We start from the raw sequence: 20,049 nt of genomic DNA, 5'->3' as shown, positions 1-20,049 counted from the left end.
CTGACCACAAACTGGAAGAGCCTAACCACCAACTGGACGTGACTGGTTAATCGATTGCAATGTATAATTGACCTGAACTCGCATGCTAAGACATGCAGAGGTCTCGCTTCATCTTCTAAGAAGACTTTAGACAGCGAGAAACGCTTGTAATTTGCTTGTTTTTGTTCTTGTAGTAGAGTAGAAATTATGTAATAAATCTTTTATAATTTTTGTTGTTTTTCTCGAACCTGTTATTTTTTTGGTAATTTTTATTAAAATTTATTTTATGCATCAGTTAAAGATCGAACTAAGGACAGAAATCTACCGAGTCAATCATTATAATAAGTGATTTTTTGATTATTTTTTGTGTTTTTCATAATTTTCTAGCTAAATAATTACTGAATTTCGATATGGCAGCCCATATGACATCATCGGCTGCCTGGACGTTAGTAAACTAGGAATCTAAGCAGCTTTTAAGATTTTTTACCATATTAAATTGTATAAATATTTTTTTTATTTGAAATTAAATTTTGCATCAGTCAAGTATTGAACCAAGGACAATAATCGATCGAATCAATTGAAGGCTGGTAGGTGAAGAATTTATACCTCTTTTAGGTATTTTTTTAACATATTTTATTACATAAATATTTTTAACTGAAATTACAAATTTTGTCTCGTACAAGGATTGCACCAAGGGCAGTAATCATTCTAATTAATAATAATTTTATAAAATATTTTTTTGGAATTTTTTCCGAATTTATAGTTAAATAAAAATACAGATTTTAAAAAATTGTGGATTCCAAGATGGCAGATGTGGAGTCATCTAAAATGGCCGCCGAGGTCCTGACCATAGTCAACGAGCGGTGGACACGTCCGAACTTGGCCGAATCCTCACGATAGGTAAGCCGCAACTGAGTAATCAACCAAGCCACAGGCCAATAATAATAATAATAATAATAATAATAATAATAACATTGTGCCCGTATCTCCATTTCCACTCTACTCATGAGAAATACTCATTATAAATTAAGAAACATATTTCATACATGCAAAAATAACCATTTTCCATTTGTTGTACAAGGTTATAATATATTTTTTGCTGTATTGCGAACTATTTCTTGGCAACTGGTTTACAAAGGAATCTTTTGTTAAAGTACAGAAAAAAATGTATCCAATTTATAAGCAATTATGAAATGCCAACCTGCGCATATCCCTTCCTCACCTGGTACAAATATATAACCTCATTAGGTATTCTAAATCCAGAACCTCATCCACATTCATTCAGTGGGATACAACATGAGCCAATTTAGCGTTCCTAAGTTAAGATATGACAGATTTATAACCCGTGACTGCAATGTAAATATTTGTGAATTAGAAATAAATGTTCGGCAGCAAGCCATTTAAACAGTAAATCCTCCATAAATTATTATTAATGTTACTTAATGTGTGTAAGATACCTAACATAAGTTCATAGCGCATTTATTTATTTATTTATTTCAGTCGGTATTCACAAGAAAACATCAGCTTTTACAGTTGAAGTAAGTTTTAAATCACAAGAAAACCAACTTGTTATAAATTAATGTTTTCAAGGTCCTAGCGAGCTTGTAATTGTGTTGGAACCTAGACAATTGACAGACGATGTAAAATTATCAGTACGAGAAATATCAGTAGGCCCTACCAAAGTTTCTTGGTTAAAGTAATATATTAATACTTCGAGAATATTACCTATTAGTTATGGTTAACAAAAAAGATTTATAACGTCAATTATTTATATAAACTTGAAATATGTTATTTATACATACATTATGAGTAAATTTAAACAAAAAATATTTTAAAAAATATTTTCTTCTGTTTTGAAATTATTTTTCTCTCTATTAAAAATAATATTGAGGATATAAAATATTTTGGTTTGTGGCTTAAGTTGTTCAAAAACATTGATTTATAGATAATGTTGTGTGCATTTGCTGATATATACTGGAATTAAATTAAATTGAGTATTTTAAAGAGTTCAGTTGCAATTTACAATTTATTTTTAAATAAGATTATATTAATTTTAAATTTATATAACATTTTTGGTTCCTTGTTTTTAAACCATTACGCTCTATTGCGGTGTTAAAGAAAGTCTTAGAGAAATTAATACTGGGTTTGGCCAGTGTCAAACATATAAAAATACAATTTACAGTGATACATACAGCTGTTTCCACTGGTAAAGCTCACAGACAGCACTGTATGAAATATTACAGTTTTTCGTAAACATTAGGACAATATAAATAAATATAGTTTAAAAAACTAAAGAAACATGCTTTTAAAGATTATCAAACTAAAAAGTAAAAAATAATTTTAAAATTAAATTTATGACAATAGTATATAAGCAATACTAGTATAAATGAGAAAAAAGCTTGAGGCGCTTTGTGCCATATTTTTTGAATATTAAGCGCCCCATGCTTTTTTCTCATTTATACTAGTATTGCTTATATACTATTGTCATAAATTTAATTTTAAAATTATTTTTAACTTTTTAGTTTGATAATCTTTAAAAGCATGTTTCTTTAGTTTTTTAAACTATATTTATTTTTAACTTTTTAGTTTGATATTCTTTAAAAGCATGTTTTTTAGTTTTTTAAACTATATTTATTTTTAACTTTTTAGTTTGATATTCTTTAAAAGCATGTTTTTTTAGTTTTTTAAACTATATTTATGTATAATTATCATAGGGAAATGAGTTACCGACACTACCTATTACCATCTGAGATAACTATTTGGAGTTGCAACGTCACAAAGAAATGGTAAAGTCTCTACGAATCATTTGCAGTTAGATGTATGGATATAATATTAGAATTTACCGGGGGAAAAAAACATTTTTTTTTCGGCGTGGCCGGGAGTAGAACCCACGATCGCTGAATCCGAAAGCTGACGTCACAGAAGTCGCGCGCCTTAGACCGCTCGGCTAACGAACGTAATGAAATGGATGGGACATTTTACTGTGATGAGTCACTCACTCTTAGTCGAAAGAGTTACAGACGGACAGACAGAGTTACAGACGGACAGACAAACATACAGGTGAAGCTAATATAAAGCATGTAAAAAGAAGACAATGTGTAGATTTTAAAGTGCTGTAGTCTAGTTTTAAAGTAGTTTTGTATGAAAACAAATCATATTTAATGGTAAGATGGGAGCTAGATATGTCTGAGGCTTTTACTGTTAGTCAGCTTTTAATGGGCTCTGTTAAAATCCATAGCAAAATTGGTACAGACTGTATGCCCCTCTCCATGCGTATGCCACATTAATTTAATTTTAACTCTGTGGGTTTAACATTTATGCCATATACACAGGATGATTCACCTGTTAAATTACATTATATTTAGGCCTACCTGTTTTTTTTCCGAGAAGAATCAAGCTGAAATAAACGAAGTGTTCTCAGATAGCTGGATCTTCGTAGCAACTACGCCTGATTCCATCTTAAAATTGAGTGTTTCGAAGTAAACAGGGCCAACACAAACGTGAATAAAAAAGGTTTTGGCTGTATATTCAGCAAAATTTGAATGTTTTGTCAATATGATAATATTATTATTTCTGATTTATGTTCAAAATAAGCAAACTCAGTATCGTAAATTTTGAAGATAAACCTAAATTTACGAAGAACCCTGAATTATATTTGTAACCAGCGTTCTTCATAAATTCAAAGTGAAAATGTTTGACAGCGTACCACTACTTACTGGGCCTATTTCTTACATTATTTAGAACAAAATATGTCACATAAATGTGGGTCCTATTCCCTAAGTTAACGGAGTTTTACCAGTGGAGCACCAAAAGAATTGGTGGGATATGGGGTTACTTCGCCCCCCAAAGTTATGAAAAAAATTGCAAAAAATCAGTGAAGACAGTATATTACTGTGTGAGAAGCCACGTCCCCTACGGCTACACCTGTAGGCCTATGGGTCAGTATTTTAGTGTTAATAGTAATATAAGGTTTTGAAGTGAAATTTCTTTAGGCGCGATGAGAGATAAACTTCAAGGCCGAATTTTAATTCAACATTTTCATGAAACGTTGTTGTAAAACGCCTCTACGCGAAAAGGAAAGAGTATGGATACTTGGACATATATATATATACATATATAAAGAGAGCACTGTGCTATATACGTTTAGGCTCGTTTTAGTTCTCCTCTTTGTGCGATGATTAGTTCCCCATCCAAATAATATAGAACCGAGAGAGATATACGAACGAAAGAATAAGACAGATAGTATACTATAGAGTCAGCTGTGAATACCTTGAATTTTATATTTGCTGCCAGGACGCTCACGTTCGTCCTTGTTCAACCAGCAGCGTAGAGAGCGCTGTTGAGACAGTCCTTGCATATATATAGATGTAGATAGAGATAAATATATATAAAGAGATGGATAGATGATTTGTATATGTGGAACTACTTCAAACATATTACAAAACAAAACTGAATGAGGCATTGCAATGCAGGCCGAGCATTAGCTAGATAATGGAATCTTTTCAATATTAGTAATCTTTTATTTTTCAGCTTTTTCTTATATTGCTTTATAAAGTCTAAATTACATATAGACCAGGTAAATAACTATAAACTGACAGAACAACGTCTGTCGGGATCTGAAAGTGATATAAATTAATTTTCACACTTGACATTCAAATTAAGAAGACAATATTACTGTCTACATCTGATTTCGAAAAAGGTCCCCTTCACCCTGTGTTCAGCCCGGGCAACGCCAGGTACTGCAGCTAGTTATTTTATAATTTAAGATGGCGGAGTGTTATTATATAAATTTGTATTATATTTTATAAAATTAAAAAAAAATTATCGAAATTTTCTGTTAATAAAAACAATTTTCCAAGATGGCGGTCATTACATCATAATCTAAGATGGTGGAGTGTTTATATATAATTTTTTTATAAATTTAATTTTTTCTAATATTTCTTATAATAATTACGAATTTTTAAAATGGCGGCCTTAACGAAAATTGCAACATTAGGGAGTGGAGCATTCGATTCCAAGAGGGCAGAAAGCTCTAGAGAACAAAATGGCGGATCCAAGATGGCCACCGGGGTCAGGTCATAGGCCAAGATTAAAGTTGAAGGTCAAATGTCAAGGTGAAAGCTCAAGGTCATCCCAGATGTCCGCCGTGACCCCACAATCCACAGCCTGAACCCCCGCACCAGGCACCTCAGCCAGAAGCCAGGGCTCGGAAATACATTCATATACTACTAGTATGTTGTAGTTTGTTTGAAAAAGAGTAAAAATTAATTAATAGTTCAACATTTATAATGCACATTTTAATTAAAATTTTTAAACACCTAAAACCGTTTAAAATCGTTTTAAGGACCTTTGCTCATTCAAATACAGATTAAATAAAAATATTTAAATGAAAGTTTGGAATGAGATGCTTTTTATGTGGAACAAACTTGTGAAAGCCTTTTTCAATTGGATTGAGCTGGATTGGTTTAGAGCTTACTTAAGAAGTCATATAAAACATACAGAACTTTTAAAAATAGAAATAAATCAGTTTCTTTATTTGGATTAAGCTGTTTTTGATATTTAACCATCATATTGTTATCCTAATCATAATAATAGTATACATAAGAAAGTATATTTGTTTGAAGGTTTGTCCCTCAATCACTCTCTAACTGCTGCACATATTGAAATTTGGTAAAATTTGGTGAAGAAGACAATTATGTCGTGGAATAGGACACTTTTTATAATCCTAATCCTAATGTAAGTCCCTTTTTATCGTCCTAATTCTAATACTAATTTGATTTGCTAAAATATTTTTATTTGAATGTTTGTCCGTCAATCAGGCTCAAACGGCTGCAAGAATTCCACAGATATTTGGTATTTGTACTTGGCCAAACAGATATGCTTACGAGTCGAGGTTTGAATTATCAAAGAAGTTTAAATTCTATCACATGTTTGAGTTACACGTGCTTTTTTTACCTTTAATCTCTCAATTTTTAAATGTGAAGTTTGACATTTGTGAAATTATCTTTGACCAAATAAAATAAAACAAATAATTATAACTAAGTTATTCATATGAGCTCGTTTGATTACTTTAACATTTTTTATGTTAATATACGATTATTATAACGTACTACAAATTTATTTGGAAGTGACTTCGTACACTAATATCTTACTCAAGTTTCTTATTAAAATAGTTTTTTTTTGTCATACATAACCTCTAATATATTATTTTAGGTAAGTTTACTTAATTTAATTATGCCGGGCAAACGCAAATCCCTACATGCATCAGCAAGGGTAGTGATCGTGGCAACCTTTTGAAACGGTGCAAATTGATTGCGTGGGATGAATGAACCATGTCCTATAAGCAAGCAATAGAGGCGTTTCACCGCAGTCTGCGAGATATTAATAGCAATCAATCTTCAATTGGAGGCGTGGTCGTTCTGCTCGCCGGAGATTTCAGGCAAACCTTACCTGTTATTCAGAGGAGAACACCGGCAGAAGAAAAAAAAAATTGATCAATTAATATTAGACACCATTAATGGTTAAATCAAAGATATATTTATCGTTGGATACCGCAATGACCAATTAATTTTTTTTCCATTGAATTTTTAAAGACTTTGGAGTTCAAAGTTGGCGTCTCAGTTCTGTTGTTGCGTAACTTTGATGCCCCAAAGTTATGCAATGGTACAAGATTACGAATTAGAGAGCTAGGAAGAAATGTAATCAGGTCCAATATTATCACTGGTACAGCGAAATGAAATGAAGTTTTCATTCCTCGCATAGCCATAGTTTCAAGAAATCTACCATTTCAGTTCAGAAGGTTACAGTTTCATCAAAAGTTAGCGTTTTCAATGATAGTAAATAAATCACTAGGACAAACACTGAAAGTAGCTGGTCTACGTTTGTACACGCCATGTTTCTCATATGGTCCACTGTACGTAGGTTGTTCTAGAGTATCTATAAAAATTTACACGTGTTTGCTGAAAATAGTAAATCATGTAATTTTGTATACCGAGAAATCGTATTTAACTAAATTATTCTTTTAAAAATTTTACTTTTTTTTGTATTTATTTCATTTTCATAGTTTTGTATTCCTCGCAATTTCTTCATAAAGAAGTTTATAGAAAAGATAAAAAATAAATTATTACTAAAGTACGATTTACGCCTAGCAAAGCAGGCGCGTAACAGCTAATTTATAATATATAACAAAAAATTAATTAATATTTCTTAATTAATATTATAATAATACTTACACTTAATAATACAACAAATAAATGAAAATATTGGTAAACAATAGCATAGATTTACCCCTGAGGGATTAAGAACCGGCAAGAGTTTAAACACTAAAACAATCTCAGCTAATGTGTTATTTTATTTGGTGATCCTTATAATTATCTTAATGTGTTTAAAATCAGTGTTTGAAAAAGTGTTCCTTTATGAACAGTGTGCATAATAACTTATTTTTCAGATCATTGAAACTATTTTGTTTGCTCAAATACAACAATAGTTCAGCAGAAATAATTGATACGTTACCTCATAAATGCAACTCTTTATTTCGAACAAATGAAATATAATTATACATACAGGTTGTGAAAGATTCCGGAGCATCGCGCCCGTACATTAATGCCAACTTTGCAAAAACAGTGACGAAGGTCAGACCAGCCATAACTGTAAATTACATTGGCTCTCATTAGTGTCATGATAACAGCACGCACATATAAACTGATAACAGTCAATTCACCACAGTCACTTTCTTCAATAGTAGAGAAAATTCAAAGTTTAAGTGTGCATATTCATCACAGGAGAACATTTGAATCGACAAAATAGCAAAATAATAAACACACAAAAATTCTTCATTCACACTTCAAGGTACTTTTCAAACTAAGGGTAAAGCTTCATACAACACTGTTTATTTCCTCTGAGAGGGGATTTATTACATACTAAATACATCCTTAACTCACTGTCTTCATCACAATACTTTAATTTAACAAGATTTAAGTGGAATATTTGTCATTTTAATTTCACAATAATTTGTACTGTGCACTTAATTATTTGGTGAATACTTGAATGATCCGGTGGCTGTGTCATTGAGTGTTCAGCCCAACGGACGCAGTTCACTCCTATGCTACTGTCATTAGCCGTGCGCAGATGTATTCGCTAGATTCATTCGACACTATTATGATCGTGCAGAAAAAAAAGTTGATGGTAGAATTTGCAAATTCTCATCTTTTTCAACAGTTTGTGGGCAGATGTGTAATATTTTCTATGAATTATCGTTACCGTTAAAACAGTAAGTTTATAACCACTAAGTAATAACTTTGATCCATCCATAGACGAGAGAAGGGTTCATTTATCAGCAACTTACGTGATTTACTTGGGAAAATCATTACAATTTTTGATGTGAGGTTTTTTTTTGAGCTGCTAAACTATGAAAATAAATATAAATTAAAAGCTACTTTACATTAGTTTTGAATAGGTCCACTGCTATATGTGCAAATAAATCACTAAGTGCGTTGGCTAGCAAATACTTTGCAACAAACTAACTACCAACATAAAATTTATTAAAAAAAATATTATATATTTGAAAACAATAACAAAAAATGTAATGAACAATAAAACAACCTAATAACTAAATAAATTCTCTTCCTTGTGATTTAAACGACATATACTATGTTTATATACCATTCGAGCTGAAGTCATTTAATTTAAAAGATCTATCTAATAATAAAATCAAATGAAACGTTTAAATATTTAGCTAAGAGACTGAAAATATTTATCCAAATAAACACAACTAAAGTAATAAAAGTATTTAATACAATTTTAACTTCAAAGAGTTATTCAATCTGATAAGTTTATAAGTTCAAAATTTGGAATGTATAGCAGTGTAAGAGGTTTTGTGTTCATCGTAAATATCCTGAAGCGAACTCACAATAATTTCAGACAGCAAGAATTTTGTTATGTTATCTTACTTTAATGTAATTCTGTAAAAAAAATCTTTAACACTGAAATTAAACCACAAATAATTTAATATAGTCTTTCAAAGCTAGCAGTGTGCCCGAAGAAACTGAGCTAGTCGTTAGAGGTGGAAAAATATACTAATAGTTTGATATTTTTTCATATAGAAAATATGATTAAAGAATTGTCACAATTTACTTTAATTATTTTAGTTACGGCTGTTGTAATTATATGTTGAGCGTGATTGTGCGTCTAGGCCTCATGAAGTCAATGAATTTTTTTCTGTTAAAAGTTAAAGATTTCTACTGCAAATGATATAAGTAAATGTGAGAGAAACCAGTACACCTTTGCGTGCGACAAACGTGGTGTTGTCATGTGACTCCAATAGAGGGCAAAAACCACATGTGCACTTCCTCCTCGAGGGTATCATAAATACAGACTAGAAACGAGAGGGCGAAACCAGAAGAGGAAGAGGACATAGCGACATATTGAAAACAAAGTATTATGTCCATAAGAATGCATTGAGGGTAACTGCAATTTTGTTTTGTAAATGGAACAGAAGTATTCCTGTAAAATTACAGATGTATGTAAAATTGTAATTTAAATGAAAACAACTCTATCACTACAAAAAAGGTGTTCGCAGTAATCCTGTTTAGATTACTACACGGGTATTTATTCTTTAATCATCCCAGTACATTAATAGTTAAAGTTATTTGTATACCGTTTCCTGGATAGCTTTCAAGTATTAACTACGCACATTAATAAGCGTAATAAAACAAAATAAAGTCAATTTATTGAATACTCGGTAAACTTTTCCGTGGTTTAAAACAATATGTTTGAATGAAACATAAATTAAAATATATAATAATACGCCAATTTTCTTAAGAAATAATATTATCAAGAAAAACGTATTTAAAATATGCAAAAAAAAAAAACATAGCCATGAGTTGTACAAAGTTACCATATCTTTCTTGCAGTATTAAAAAACTATTTCTCGGCAACTGATTTCCAAAAGAATCTTTTGTCAAAGTTCAGAAATTATTTTTCCGTGTATACTATTACAGCCATATTGGAAATATCATTTTTCCACTCGTTGTCTGACAACGGTTCGGTTTTCTTGTCGAATATATTTGGTGGGTTATAATTTATTTATTTTTTTGCTTAAACCACATGAGACCAATATTATGGCAGTAATGAAAATTCTTTATTTTCTCTCAGCAATCCTTTCTTTATCGCGTGATTCAAATTTCCTAATAGAAGTGAAAAAGGTTTGTAGCTGGATAATAATATATATTAATTAACTATTAATTTCAAAATATTATTGTAGTGTCACTTCACGCCCCCCTGAGTCAATAGCTAGAGCTGTCTGGTGCTGGCTTCCAATGACTCGCTTAAAAGTGAAACCATTCTCTCGCGCAGGGCCGCCCAAAAAAAGGGGGTTGGGGGATATCATGCGAGTTTCGCCATTGAGAAACTTTTGGGGGAATTTTAAACCCTTGCGAGGAATAAGAAAAAATAATCACGAAATATTAAAAAAAATATAGTATCGGTTGCCATTAATTATTTCCCTTAAGCGCAATATTTAGCTTAATATTTTAGTGATATATTTGCATTAAAACACGATTTTGATAAACCAAATTTTCAAACTTTTCTGGGTTACTCCCCCCGAATCTCCTGGTTGACACCATCAAATTCAAGTTCCTAGGTAAGTCTTTTTTTTTGGGGGGGGGGGGATGATTGTTGGTTGGAAGAATTCACCATTATGGGGCTGATGGGTTGTGAAAAGGGGGGGGGGGGGGTACCCTGCTCTATTAAACTACGTTTTTAGAACGCGGACACCTCGCTGCTGCGTTGCGGGACTTTTATTTTGTTTTTTTTTACGTCAAACGTGATTCCGTGAATGACGAAACACAAATAAACGCTACAAGACCGTGATCTCTACGTACCGTCGCCCGTGCAGCTATTCCCCATATTAAATTCCAGTAAAATATTCGCAACTTAAGCCTGTGAATATCCCGCGCCAATCTCACGCTCGCAAGGAGTACGGACGTACAGCGAACTTAAGGAAACAATAAACACAATAAATAAGAATCAGCGATGTGTTGAATCCATTTATTTCTCGAACCAGATTCCCCAATTCGATTTTTGAAAGCGTACCTGGATTCAAATCAGATTCAGAAACAAAATACTATAAAAGAAAAAAAAATGCTGAAAATTCAATGAATATTCAATGCAATAAAATTTTATTTTTAAAATTTAAGGAGTATATATACGGATTTCTTTGTGGGTAGCAGCCGTTCCCGGCGAAGATGAACACACATGCCCAGAGCAATAAGTAGATACAAAATTCTTATATTTTCTCTAGAGATAAATATTGTAGTCCTTGTCAACTACACATGTGTTAGTGTTTGAATTACTGTATTTACCTCAGTGAATAATTTTTTTCTTAAATTTTTTTCTCCATAGATATTAAATCGTTAGAAAACTGACATTTTTAAAATATCTGAGGATTTTATTGACTCATCCATGATAAAAATTACCATTTATTATTCACAATAAGGTACGGAGTTTTTGTAACAACCATGCAATAATTACTGCGATGAATTAATATATATATATAAATAAATAAATAAATAAATATATATATATATGTATTTGTGTGTGTGTGTATGTATGTGTGTGTGTGTGTGTGTGTGTGTGGAAGCCTGAAAGTCGTTGCTCCGTTTTTATATTCGTGACACGTTAAAATGATGCTGATCGAATGTGACTTTAGCAAAGAATCGTAGGGACCTATATCAGATCAAGCTGGTGCTCAGAAATATTTTTTCTAGATAAAATGCACAGTTTCTTTGTACGAAAACATTGTTAATGGATATTTACTATTAATATCACTCACGATGTTGCATTTTTTGTGCTTATTTCGGAGATTTTTTATGGAGGAATTTTTATAAAATAGTATTACATAACTTTTTATTTTTAATTTAAGCACTGAAAAAAAAAACTTATTTACTTTTAAAATGACGCAATTAGTGTACTATTACTGTACTTTTAATAACGAACACATTTTCTGAACGATTTTTGTGGTACCGGTATATGGTGAAACAATTATGGAACCAAACTTAAATGCACAACTTAATGATAACGTTTAGTAAGAATACGGTGACAACATATGCAATCAATCATAAAATCGGGGAACTTAAATTTGTGACGAATCCATTGCAACTGACATAAAGACTAAATGCTAACAAAATGAAATAACCTAAACAGTGTCTGTGACAAAACAATAAATGCAAACATGAACGATGTTGGTAAAGACAGAACTTAAACAAAAAATACTTGGTTGAATTTAAATTAAGTGATTATTATATTTTAAAATTTATTGGGTACCTAAGCAGTTAATAAAAAGAAATGTTAATGTCCAACAATATTCTACCTTAATAACTTATTAAGATCAATTGTAAACAATATCATTATATCTTCGACCGAGGGAGAATCACATTACCAAAATGATAGAAGAATATCTAAATACAATTAAGTAGCACAAGTAATTAAAGTGAACATCGTATCAGCTATAATACGAACAAGTTAATATTCACAATATTTTGAAACCAATTAATAAAAAACTAATTCTTTAACAGTTGAATATTTGTGTATAAATAAATATATATTCACCACAGAGCTAAGAAGTAATACTTTTTCATCTAAAAATTGTGACTGAGGAAAAGCGAATTATCTTGGCAATAAATAAATAAATCATCGGAGCTTAAACCTAAAGAATGCCATGAACTTTAAGATCAGCGCTGCTAAATAATAGCTACGATGTTTTAAATCTAGTCAACATGAAATGTCTAGAAGTAAACTAAAAATTAATTTAAAAATATATATTTGAAGTAGATTTATTTCGAAAAATCAACATAGTAAAACGTTCTGACCATAGTTTTTCACAATTAGAAACAAATAACAGGATTATTCCACAAGTAAATCACATGCTCTTCCATTCAAGTTTTATAAATTAAAACAAAATTTTGCTCGTCAAAATGATTTTTAAAAAACTTACAGCGCCATTTGTTTGGATTTCATAAAAATACTCAAAATACAAAACATGTCAAAGTGTCCAAAAATTAAGACTGCAATGCTAGAAAATTAACAATAAATAACAACATATTCGGAGAAATGGCTGACATTTAATACTTACTTCGATAGAACTCAAAAACATAAAACTTGTCACAAAAACATCCTTCAAGCTGTCTAATCTAAAGCAACTGCTTGTCGAATTGAACTGTCTGCAGATGCCAAATATCTGACTAACTACAGAATACGCTAACTTATAAAACTAAGTTATTACTATATTATTCTTCAATCAAAACATTGATATAGGGCGTCAAAAGTTAATTTTCCATTGCAGCCTTGCTCTTTAAACAATATAACAATTTTCAAGATGGTTTTTAACTCACATTTTCAATGGGCGAGAAACTGTATATACATGTACTCAAACAACTACTTGCTACGAACCGAACACTTTAAAAATAAAACCAGGCTTACAGAATGACATACAACACCATGTCAGTATTTACCTTTCCATTTTAGCAGTTTTATCTTTCAAAAACAGCAAACGTAATAACGTAATAAATAAATAACAAATTTTACAAGTCTATGTACAAACAGCATTATGAATTGTGCGTTTGGTCATCTACACAAAGGTTAATACATTACAATCGAACAAAATAACGCTTGATCCGAAAAAAAAAAAAAAAAAGGTTACAGCAAACATTTGGTCAGGACTCAAAACATTTTGCTGGACCTTAATATACAGTCGATAAACTCAGAGATATGTGCTCAGAGATAAATATCGAGCTCTCGTGTAAAAGTATCTGTTCATTGTGCTTTACCCGCATACTACTTGTATCTTTCAACAGCTTACAGCTATCTGTAAACATATTCAGTTGTATATTACTTTCGAGTTTCCATGATCTAGACTTAGAACAATGAGCTAAGTCACCTCTAAACCCAAAATTTCCACCAACCTCGAAATTTGGTTCAGAGCTTATTAATTGTATGTGACTAGTTTCAAATATCACAACTTTAAAATTATTAACTTTTCTCCCTTTATTTTAATATAAACTGACAGTCACCTATGCCTAACGGGTAGCTACACGGTAACTGTCATAACAACATCGTTTCGAGGTTGTCTCATGCTTAGTGGTAAACAGGAACGTATAGTTAATTCAAACTTCTTAACACATAATACAAAATAAAATACATACACATTCCGTTAATTATTTCAGAGGCAAGAATGTACTTTATATGACTAGCTTCTGTTGGTGCTCGCTTCTGAATGCAACTCGTTTGAAATTGAAAATACAAAAACATGCACACGTGAAATAGGTACATTTCGAAAGTGTGAAACAAACTACTTCCGCAACCAGTTTGCCATAACTCGTGCTCACGTTTCTTTAAACATGGCGCGTAATTAATTACTGTGAACTGCAACCACCAATATAGAATATCGTGCAGTTGTCAGAAAACTTACTGGTTGTCACATTTTCTCATTCCGATTGTCAGTAGCTCTTTTGCAATATTTACTCCAGCGACTGATATTCTAAACAGGAATATGGTGTTTGAGTTAAACTAATATTTATATCTCACCACAGCAAAGTACAAACATGCTTCCAAAACAACAGTTTTTGTTATACTCTCGTTTGAGCTAACAACTTCGGAAACATTAACAAGGAACAGTGAAAATAATAATGCAACAGGGCTTTATTTTCCGCCGAGGATCAGCCTCAAGTGAAACTGGTAACTTCTGAGCAGGAATAGTGATCATTTTGTGGGTTAGGTCCCTTGGTTTAAACATATTTATTCAGTCTTTGTATTACTAACTCAAAATACCAGCATGTGTTCGTAAAACAACTCTACTTTTTTTTAAACTTTTTTTTTCCAAAGATTATTTTGTCTAACGCAAGCCAGCTTTCTTCCAAATTCACCTCCGCACGAAGGGAGTCCCATCACAGCACGAAGAGTCCGATTGCTGCCGCTAGAATGCAGAGTTTGCGCGCGGGCGCACGCGAGCAGAACTACACGCAGTCCTCTTGCTGCCGCTAGAGCGCAGGGTGAGCGCGCGAGCGTACGTGAGTCCTCTTGCCGCCGCTAGAGTGCAGGATGAGCGTACGGGCGCAGGCGAACAGAACGATGCTAAGTCAGTGCCGCGAGTGAAAGCTGTATCGATCATTGCACTATACCCGGCCACCTTTTCTTTTGTACGTCATAGACCCAGCTTTGGCTCCGCCCACTATATTCCACGATTTGTTGAGTTTAGTGTTTTGCGCGGCTGTAAAATAAAATTCGTCTAAAGAACAACACTCCTATGCTACCAAGCATGCTTCGACAGTACAGCGCAAGAAATGTTTGGTAACATTCCTAAACATGCACTGGAGGTTATTAAAAACAAGTGTCTAATTTCAACTATGCACCCACACAACAGAAAAGTTTCAGACACACTTAAAACAAAACACAAGATTTCTAATGGTTCAAATTTGCATAATTATCATAATTAGGCTGTAGGCTTAGGCCTGAGACGCACTTAGGCCGTGTCCGATTTTGCCTGAAGTAAATACTTGTTTGTATTTTTCCCCGGAAGTGACATCACCAGGACTTCCAAACTGGAAATGTAGAATTCAGGCATGCGAGTAAACGAATCGGTGTACTTCTCGTCTACTTACAGGTAAATAAACGTCGCAGATTAAAAAAAAAGTTATTTAGGTTAATTTTGGTTTACCTATTTAGTTACCAAAACACTTGTTGAATAATATTTTTTTTTCAGGGCTAACATTTTTTATGAAATATATATTTTACAGGTTTATTACAAATTATTCGAAATACATACACACGTGACGATTTTAATTTACAAAATAAAGGTAGAAACTTAAGTAAATGGGTATAAAAAATTACTTTTATTAGTCATATATGAAAATATTTTGCTGAGATTAAATTAATTTATTGAAAATAATAAATGTTAACAACCTGTTACTCTGACTTATGTCATTTATAGATGCCAAAAATTACACACTCCCTAATTACTTTAGTACACAACAATAGCGAGTGAAGTTGGTGGGAACGCAAGTACAGTAGTGTGTACTTGAACTCGGACACTGCCTTAGATTCCCAACTGACCTGAGTGCCGGAGTTAGGTTAGGAAAATCATGCATTTTTGTAATATCGCCCAAACAGTTTCAGTATCATTTTTCATGAATACATCTGAAACATTGCGTGTTGTTTTTAAAAATCTGAATGAGGGCAGTTTCGATTAAAGTGGTCCAGTGTTGGGTCGCGAGTCGCTGTAAAGAAGGGGGGGGGGGGGGGGGGAATTAAAGAAACCTCCATCATCATTTTACAGGAAAACCGGATTGCCAGTTTAATTACAGATACTAACGTTGCTTAAGGTGCCCGCCTAGACAGGGGTGTATGTGTGTTAGTGAGGCGGGATGATAAGTGCGACGCTCGCTGGTGCTTCTAAGTACAAGTTTATGGACTATGATGATGCAGTCTTCTCGTCGTGCATAGGGCAACAATGATATTTTAGAGGTAACGATAACATAATATGGCGGAGAAACAACAATAAATGGGTTATGCAAGTCCTTTGAGTGCTTTCAAGAATCTGTACAAGATGATTCATTCCTAAAAAAAATATTCATAAAAGAAACCACTTTTTAACAATTTTTATTAATATAATAGTAAGCACAGTTTAAAAAATTTAATACGGAAACAGAATTACTCATATGCCCTCAGCGTATTCTTAAATGATTTTTGTAAACTGATCCAACTCGGATATCTTAAGCAGTTTTCAAATCGCGTGTTTTTTTCCTGGAGGTCTGCACACCGCACCGTGTGTGCCCAGTAGGCGGGCCCCGTACCTTGTAGCTACCTGCCAGTAGGGGAATGTGCGTGTGTGTGTGTGTGAGGGATTGGGGAGGGGGGGGGGGTGAGTAGGGGAGGAGGTACAGTCTGATTGTATGCAGTTATTAGAATGTCCAAGAGCAATTAAAAAAAAAAACTATTTTTCTGAGATATATTTCTTTTACAGTGAACGAATAAACAGTGCTGTGACCACCACAACAATATGTAAACCCTTACAAATATGATGTGCTGGCCACAAAAATATTGCAGTATCTGCTTATTAGTGACAGCAAATAAAATTTTGATGTATGTAATGAATGGTTTCGTCAAGATCGAATTATTTCGTTGTTATCGCAAATATATTTGGTAAGGTCTTTATTAAAAAAAACTATATATTTCATGGTGGCTACCCTATTGAAAGTACTGCAGATCTGACGTAGGCATATTCTCGCGTGCTCTTAAAAAAAAACACACACAAAATCCGGATATCCTGAACAGTTTAAATCGGTTGGTTCTTATTAAGTTCTACAAACCAAAGTGCCGATGGAGGCATAACTTATACCAATTATGACACAGACTAAAATTGGTTTCTGCACACGTAGTTTGGGGGGGGGGGGGGGGGAGGAAGGAGACATCTTTTCTTACCATTCGCCAATAAAATGTCAAAATCACCAGGTGGAAGCACCATACTAGTGAGTTGGTTAGCAAATGGTACTCCGACAAAACGCGCTTATTTTTTAAAAATTAATTTGTAAAATATGAAGTTGAAATTTGATGCATTGCGCTTTTTGATGTGCCAGTCTCCAAGTATCAAACACAAACTGCATAAAAACCCAAACATTCAAATATAACGTTGTTTTATAACAACAGAAATGTGACAACAGCGTACAAATAATTGCCCTTTAATATATTTAATGTTTTTTCTATTGATATCGTTGCTCCTTGTGCTCTCCTTACGTGTTTACGAGATCTGCTGTTGTGTTGGAATTCGAATGCTGCTTGTACCTGCATTTTTTTTTTTTTTTTTTTAGGCGGAACAGACGCGATTTAGGGAGAGAGATGGGCGGAAATAAACTAATTAAAAATAATGATCACGTGCGGCGCGTCTGACGAGACTCTCTTGAAATGAACAAACCATAGTAGTTAGCCACGCGGCCGTCGCTGTGAGCTACTGCGCTACCGCGCTACCGCGCTACCGCCTGCCCGCGGCGCCGGGTCTATGACGTGCTCGCGCCACTACGCGCTGCTGTCTCGCCGCGGCGGCTGCTGCAGCGCCCCTGGCGGCGAGCCGTCGCCCGCGCCCAGCTGCGCCAGCTGCTTGTACAGCTCCGAGTTGACGAAGCGCGGGTACGAGTCGCGGTGCATCAGCGTGTAGATCTGCAGCTGCGCCTCGTCGAAGGTGTGCGGCGTGGGGTCCACCATGTTGCGGTTGACGATGTCGCGCACGCGCGAGTCCAGGCTCACCTGCGGGCAACAAGCGGCCAGCACACAGTGGTCACGTGCTCGCCTGGCCAGGCCGCACATCAGGCAGGTACACGGGAGGGAGGGAGGGAGATTTCAGCGTACTACACATACCAATATGGCGGCCGCTTGTTTACAAATGTACCAGCTGCACCTGAATTGGAGGTTAAATTGGAGGAAAATATATTGTGAAGATTCGTTTTGGACATTTAATATAGGTACGTAAACATATTAACCAGTAATATTTTGACCTAATTTTCTTCCGAACAGCTTAACTACAGTCGTTAAAGAAAGCAGGCTAGAACAGCTAATACAAATATAAACAAACATCCGCCATATTGGTATGTGAAAAATTATAAAAACAAAAATGGAGGGGGGAAAAACGGCTTCACGTCTGATGGCTAATGCTCCATCTATATCCTTTCCTAATCTCTGGGTCAAGCCGTATTTTTCTTTTTCAGCGCAATGTCTGTTAAATGGAGACGTATCACGTTAACGGAGACGGATCTCCCGCAAGGCCGTAGCCAGGATTTTGTGAAGTATATATAACCAGTATAACAATGTCATCATGTTTTAAATAATTTTTCTTTATCATTGGATCTTAAAATATTGTCACACTAAAATCTCAGGGTATAGTATACTTAATTTTAGATCTCCAACTTTTACACATAGAAATTTAAGCAATGATTTTGCTTAAGAAAGTAAAACTGAACATATTATATTTTGATTTATAATTATTTTCAAAAATAATTTGTTATTAAATAAATTTTTTGATGATTTTAAAACAAGTTATATATGTATATATGAATGTTATTAAATAGATAAATAACAAAAATAAAATTTGTACGAAATAAATGCTTACAGTAACATGTATGCATACCAGCCTTAAATACAGGCTACTTAGAAATACAATTCCAGCCGCATATCCAACTTTAATAGGGAGAAAATATAGTACCTATACATAGTAGCCCAATATGGATTACGATATTCCTTCTAAAATAATATCTCTGTAACCTTATGAAGTTAAGTTTGTAATTTTCTTATTATGTTTTCGCTTGTTAGATTCTAAATAGGGAAGGGAGGGGCCAGATCCTCCCTTCCCCCCTAAACGCAAATACGTCCCTGTCACCCCGCCACTATCGCGTCTGCTGCTTTCACAAGGCACGGAAATGTAACAAACAGCAACTAGTGAGATTGCTTTTCAATGTAACGAAATATTAACTAACTTAAATATTTAAGTATATTATCCTTCGTGATAATATGTATGTTTGATTAATGAACCTTGGTATTATATGGTGGTCGGTACTGCGCCTGGGGTCGGAGTGAGGAACTGGAGTCGGGCATCCTCCAGCTTGGATTGTGGCATCACAGCCGCCATCTTGGATGACCTTGACATTTACCCTTGCCACTTACTTCACTCTGACCTTCAAAAATCCCGAAATTTCCCAAAAAAATCTAAAAATTTCTTAATATTGACCCATAATTCGCTAAAATGACGAAAATGTTACCATAAAAAATATCACCAAAAATCTTTTAAAAAATCGGAACATTTAAGACTTTACAATTCCAAAAAAAAATTTTTTCCATATAAAATAAAAAAATTGGAATTCTTAATTCCTAGTGATATTTTTGCATATAAAAGAACTACATGTCCCATTCACCAGCCGTCAGTTAGCCGCCGGGGACCTTTGACCTTGAACTTTAACTAAGCAGCCGTATTGGAATCCGCCATCTTGGATTCTAGAAAGTTCTATCATTTTGGATTATGACACCAAAACCACT

General features: G+C 33.6%; 1 protein-coding gene across 3 annotated transcripts in view; it reads right to left on the bottom strand.

Annotated features, from left to right (window-relative positions):
• Positions 1 to 7,492: 7,492 nt before the first annotated feature.
• The window catches only part of LOC134527576 (regulator of G-protein signaling 20), a 418,792-nt gene continuing 406,235 nt past the window's right edge, over positions 7,493 to 20,049 (bottom strand). For all 3 annotated transcript variants that reach the window (XM_063360377.1, XM_063360378.1, XM_063360379.1), the window contains one exon: positions 7,493 to 18,270. In XM_063360377.1, the coding sequence (XP_063216447.1) occupies positions 18,043 to 18,270 (228 nt within the window). In that variant the 3' untranslated portion in view covers positions 7,493 to 18,042. The remainder of the gene's footprint in view (positions 18,271 to 20,049) is intronic.

The sequence above is a fragment of the Bacillus rossius genome, chromosome 1 (genome assembly GCF_032445375.1).
Source record: "Bacillus rossius redtenbacheri isolate Brsri chromosome 1, Brsri_v3, whole genome shotgun sequence".
Lineage (NCBI taxonomy): Eukaryota > Metazoa > Arthropoda > Insecta > Phasmatodea > Bacillidae > Bacillus > Bacillus rossius.
This window is presented reverse-complemented; position numbering and strand designations above follow the sequence as displayed.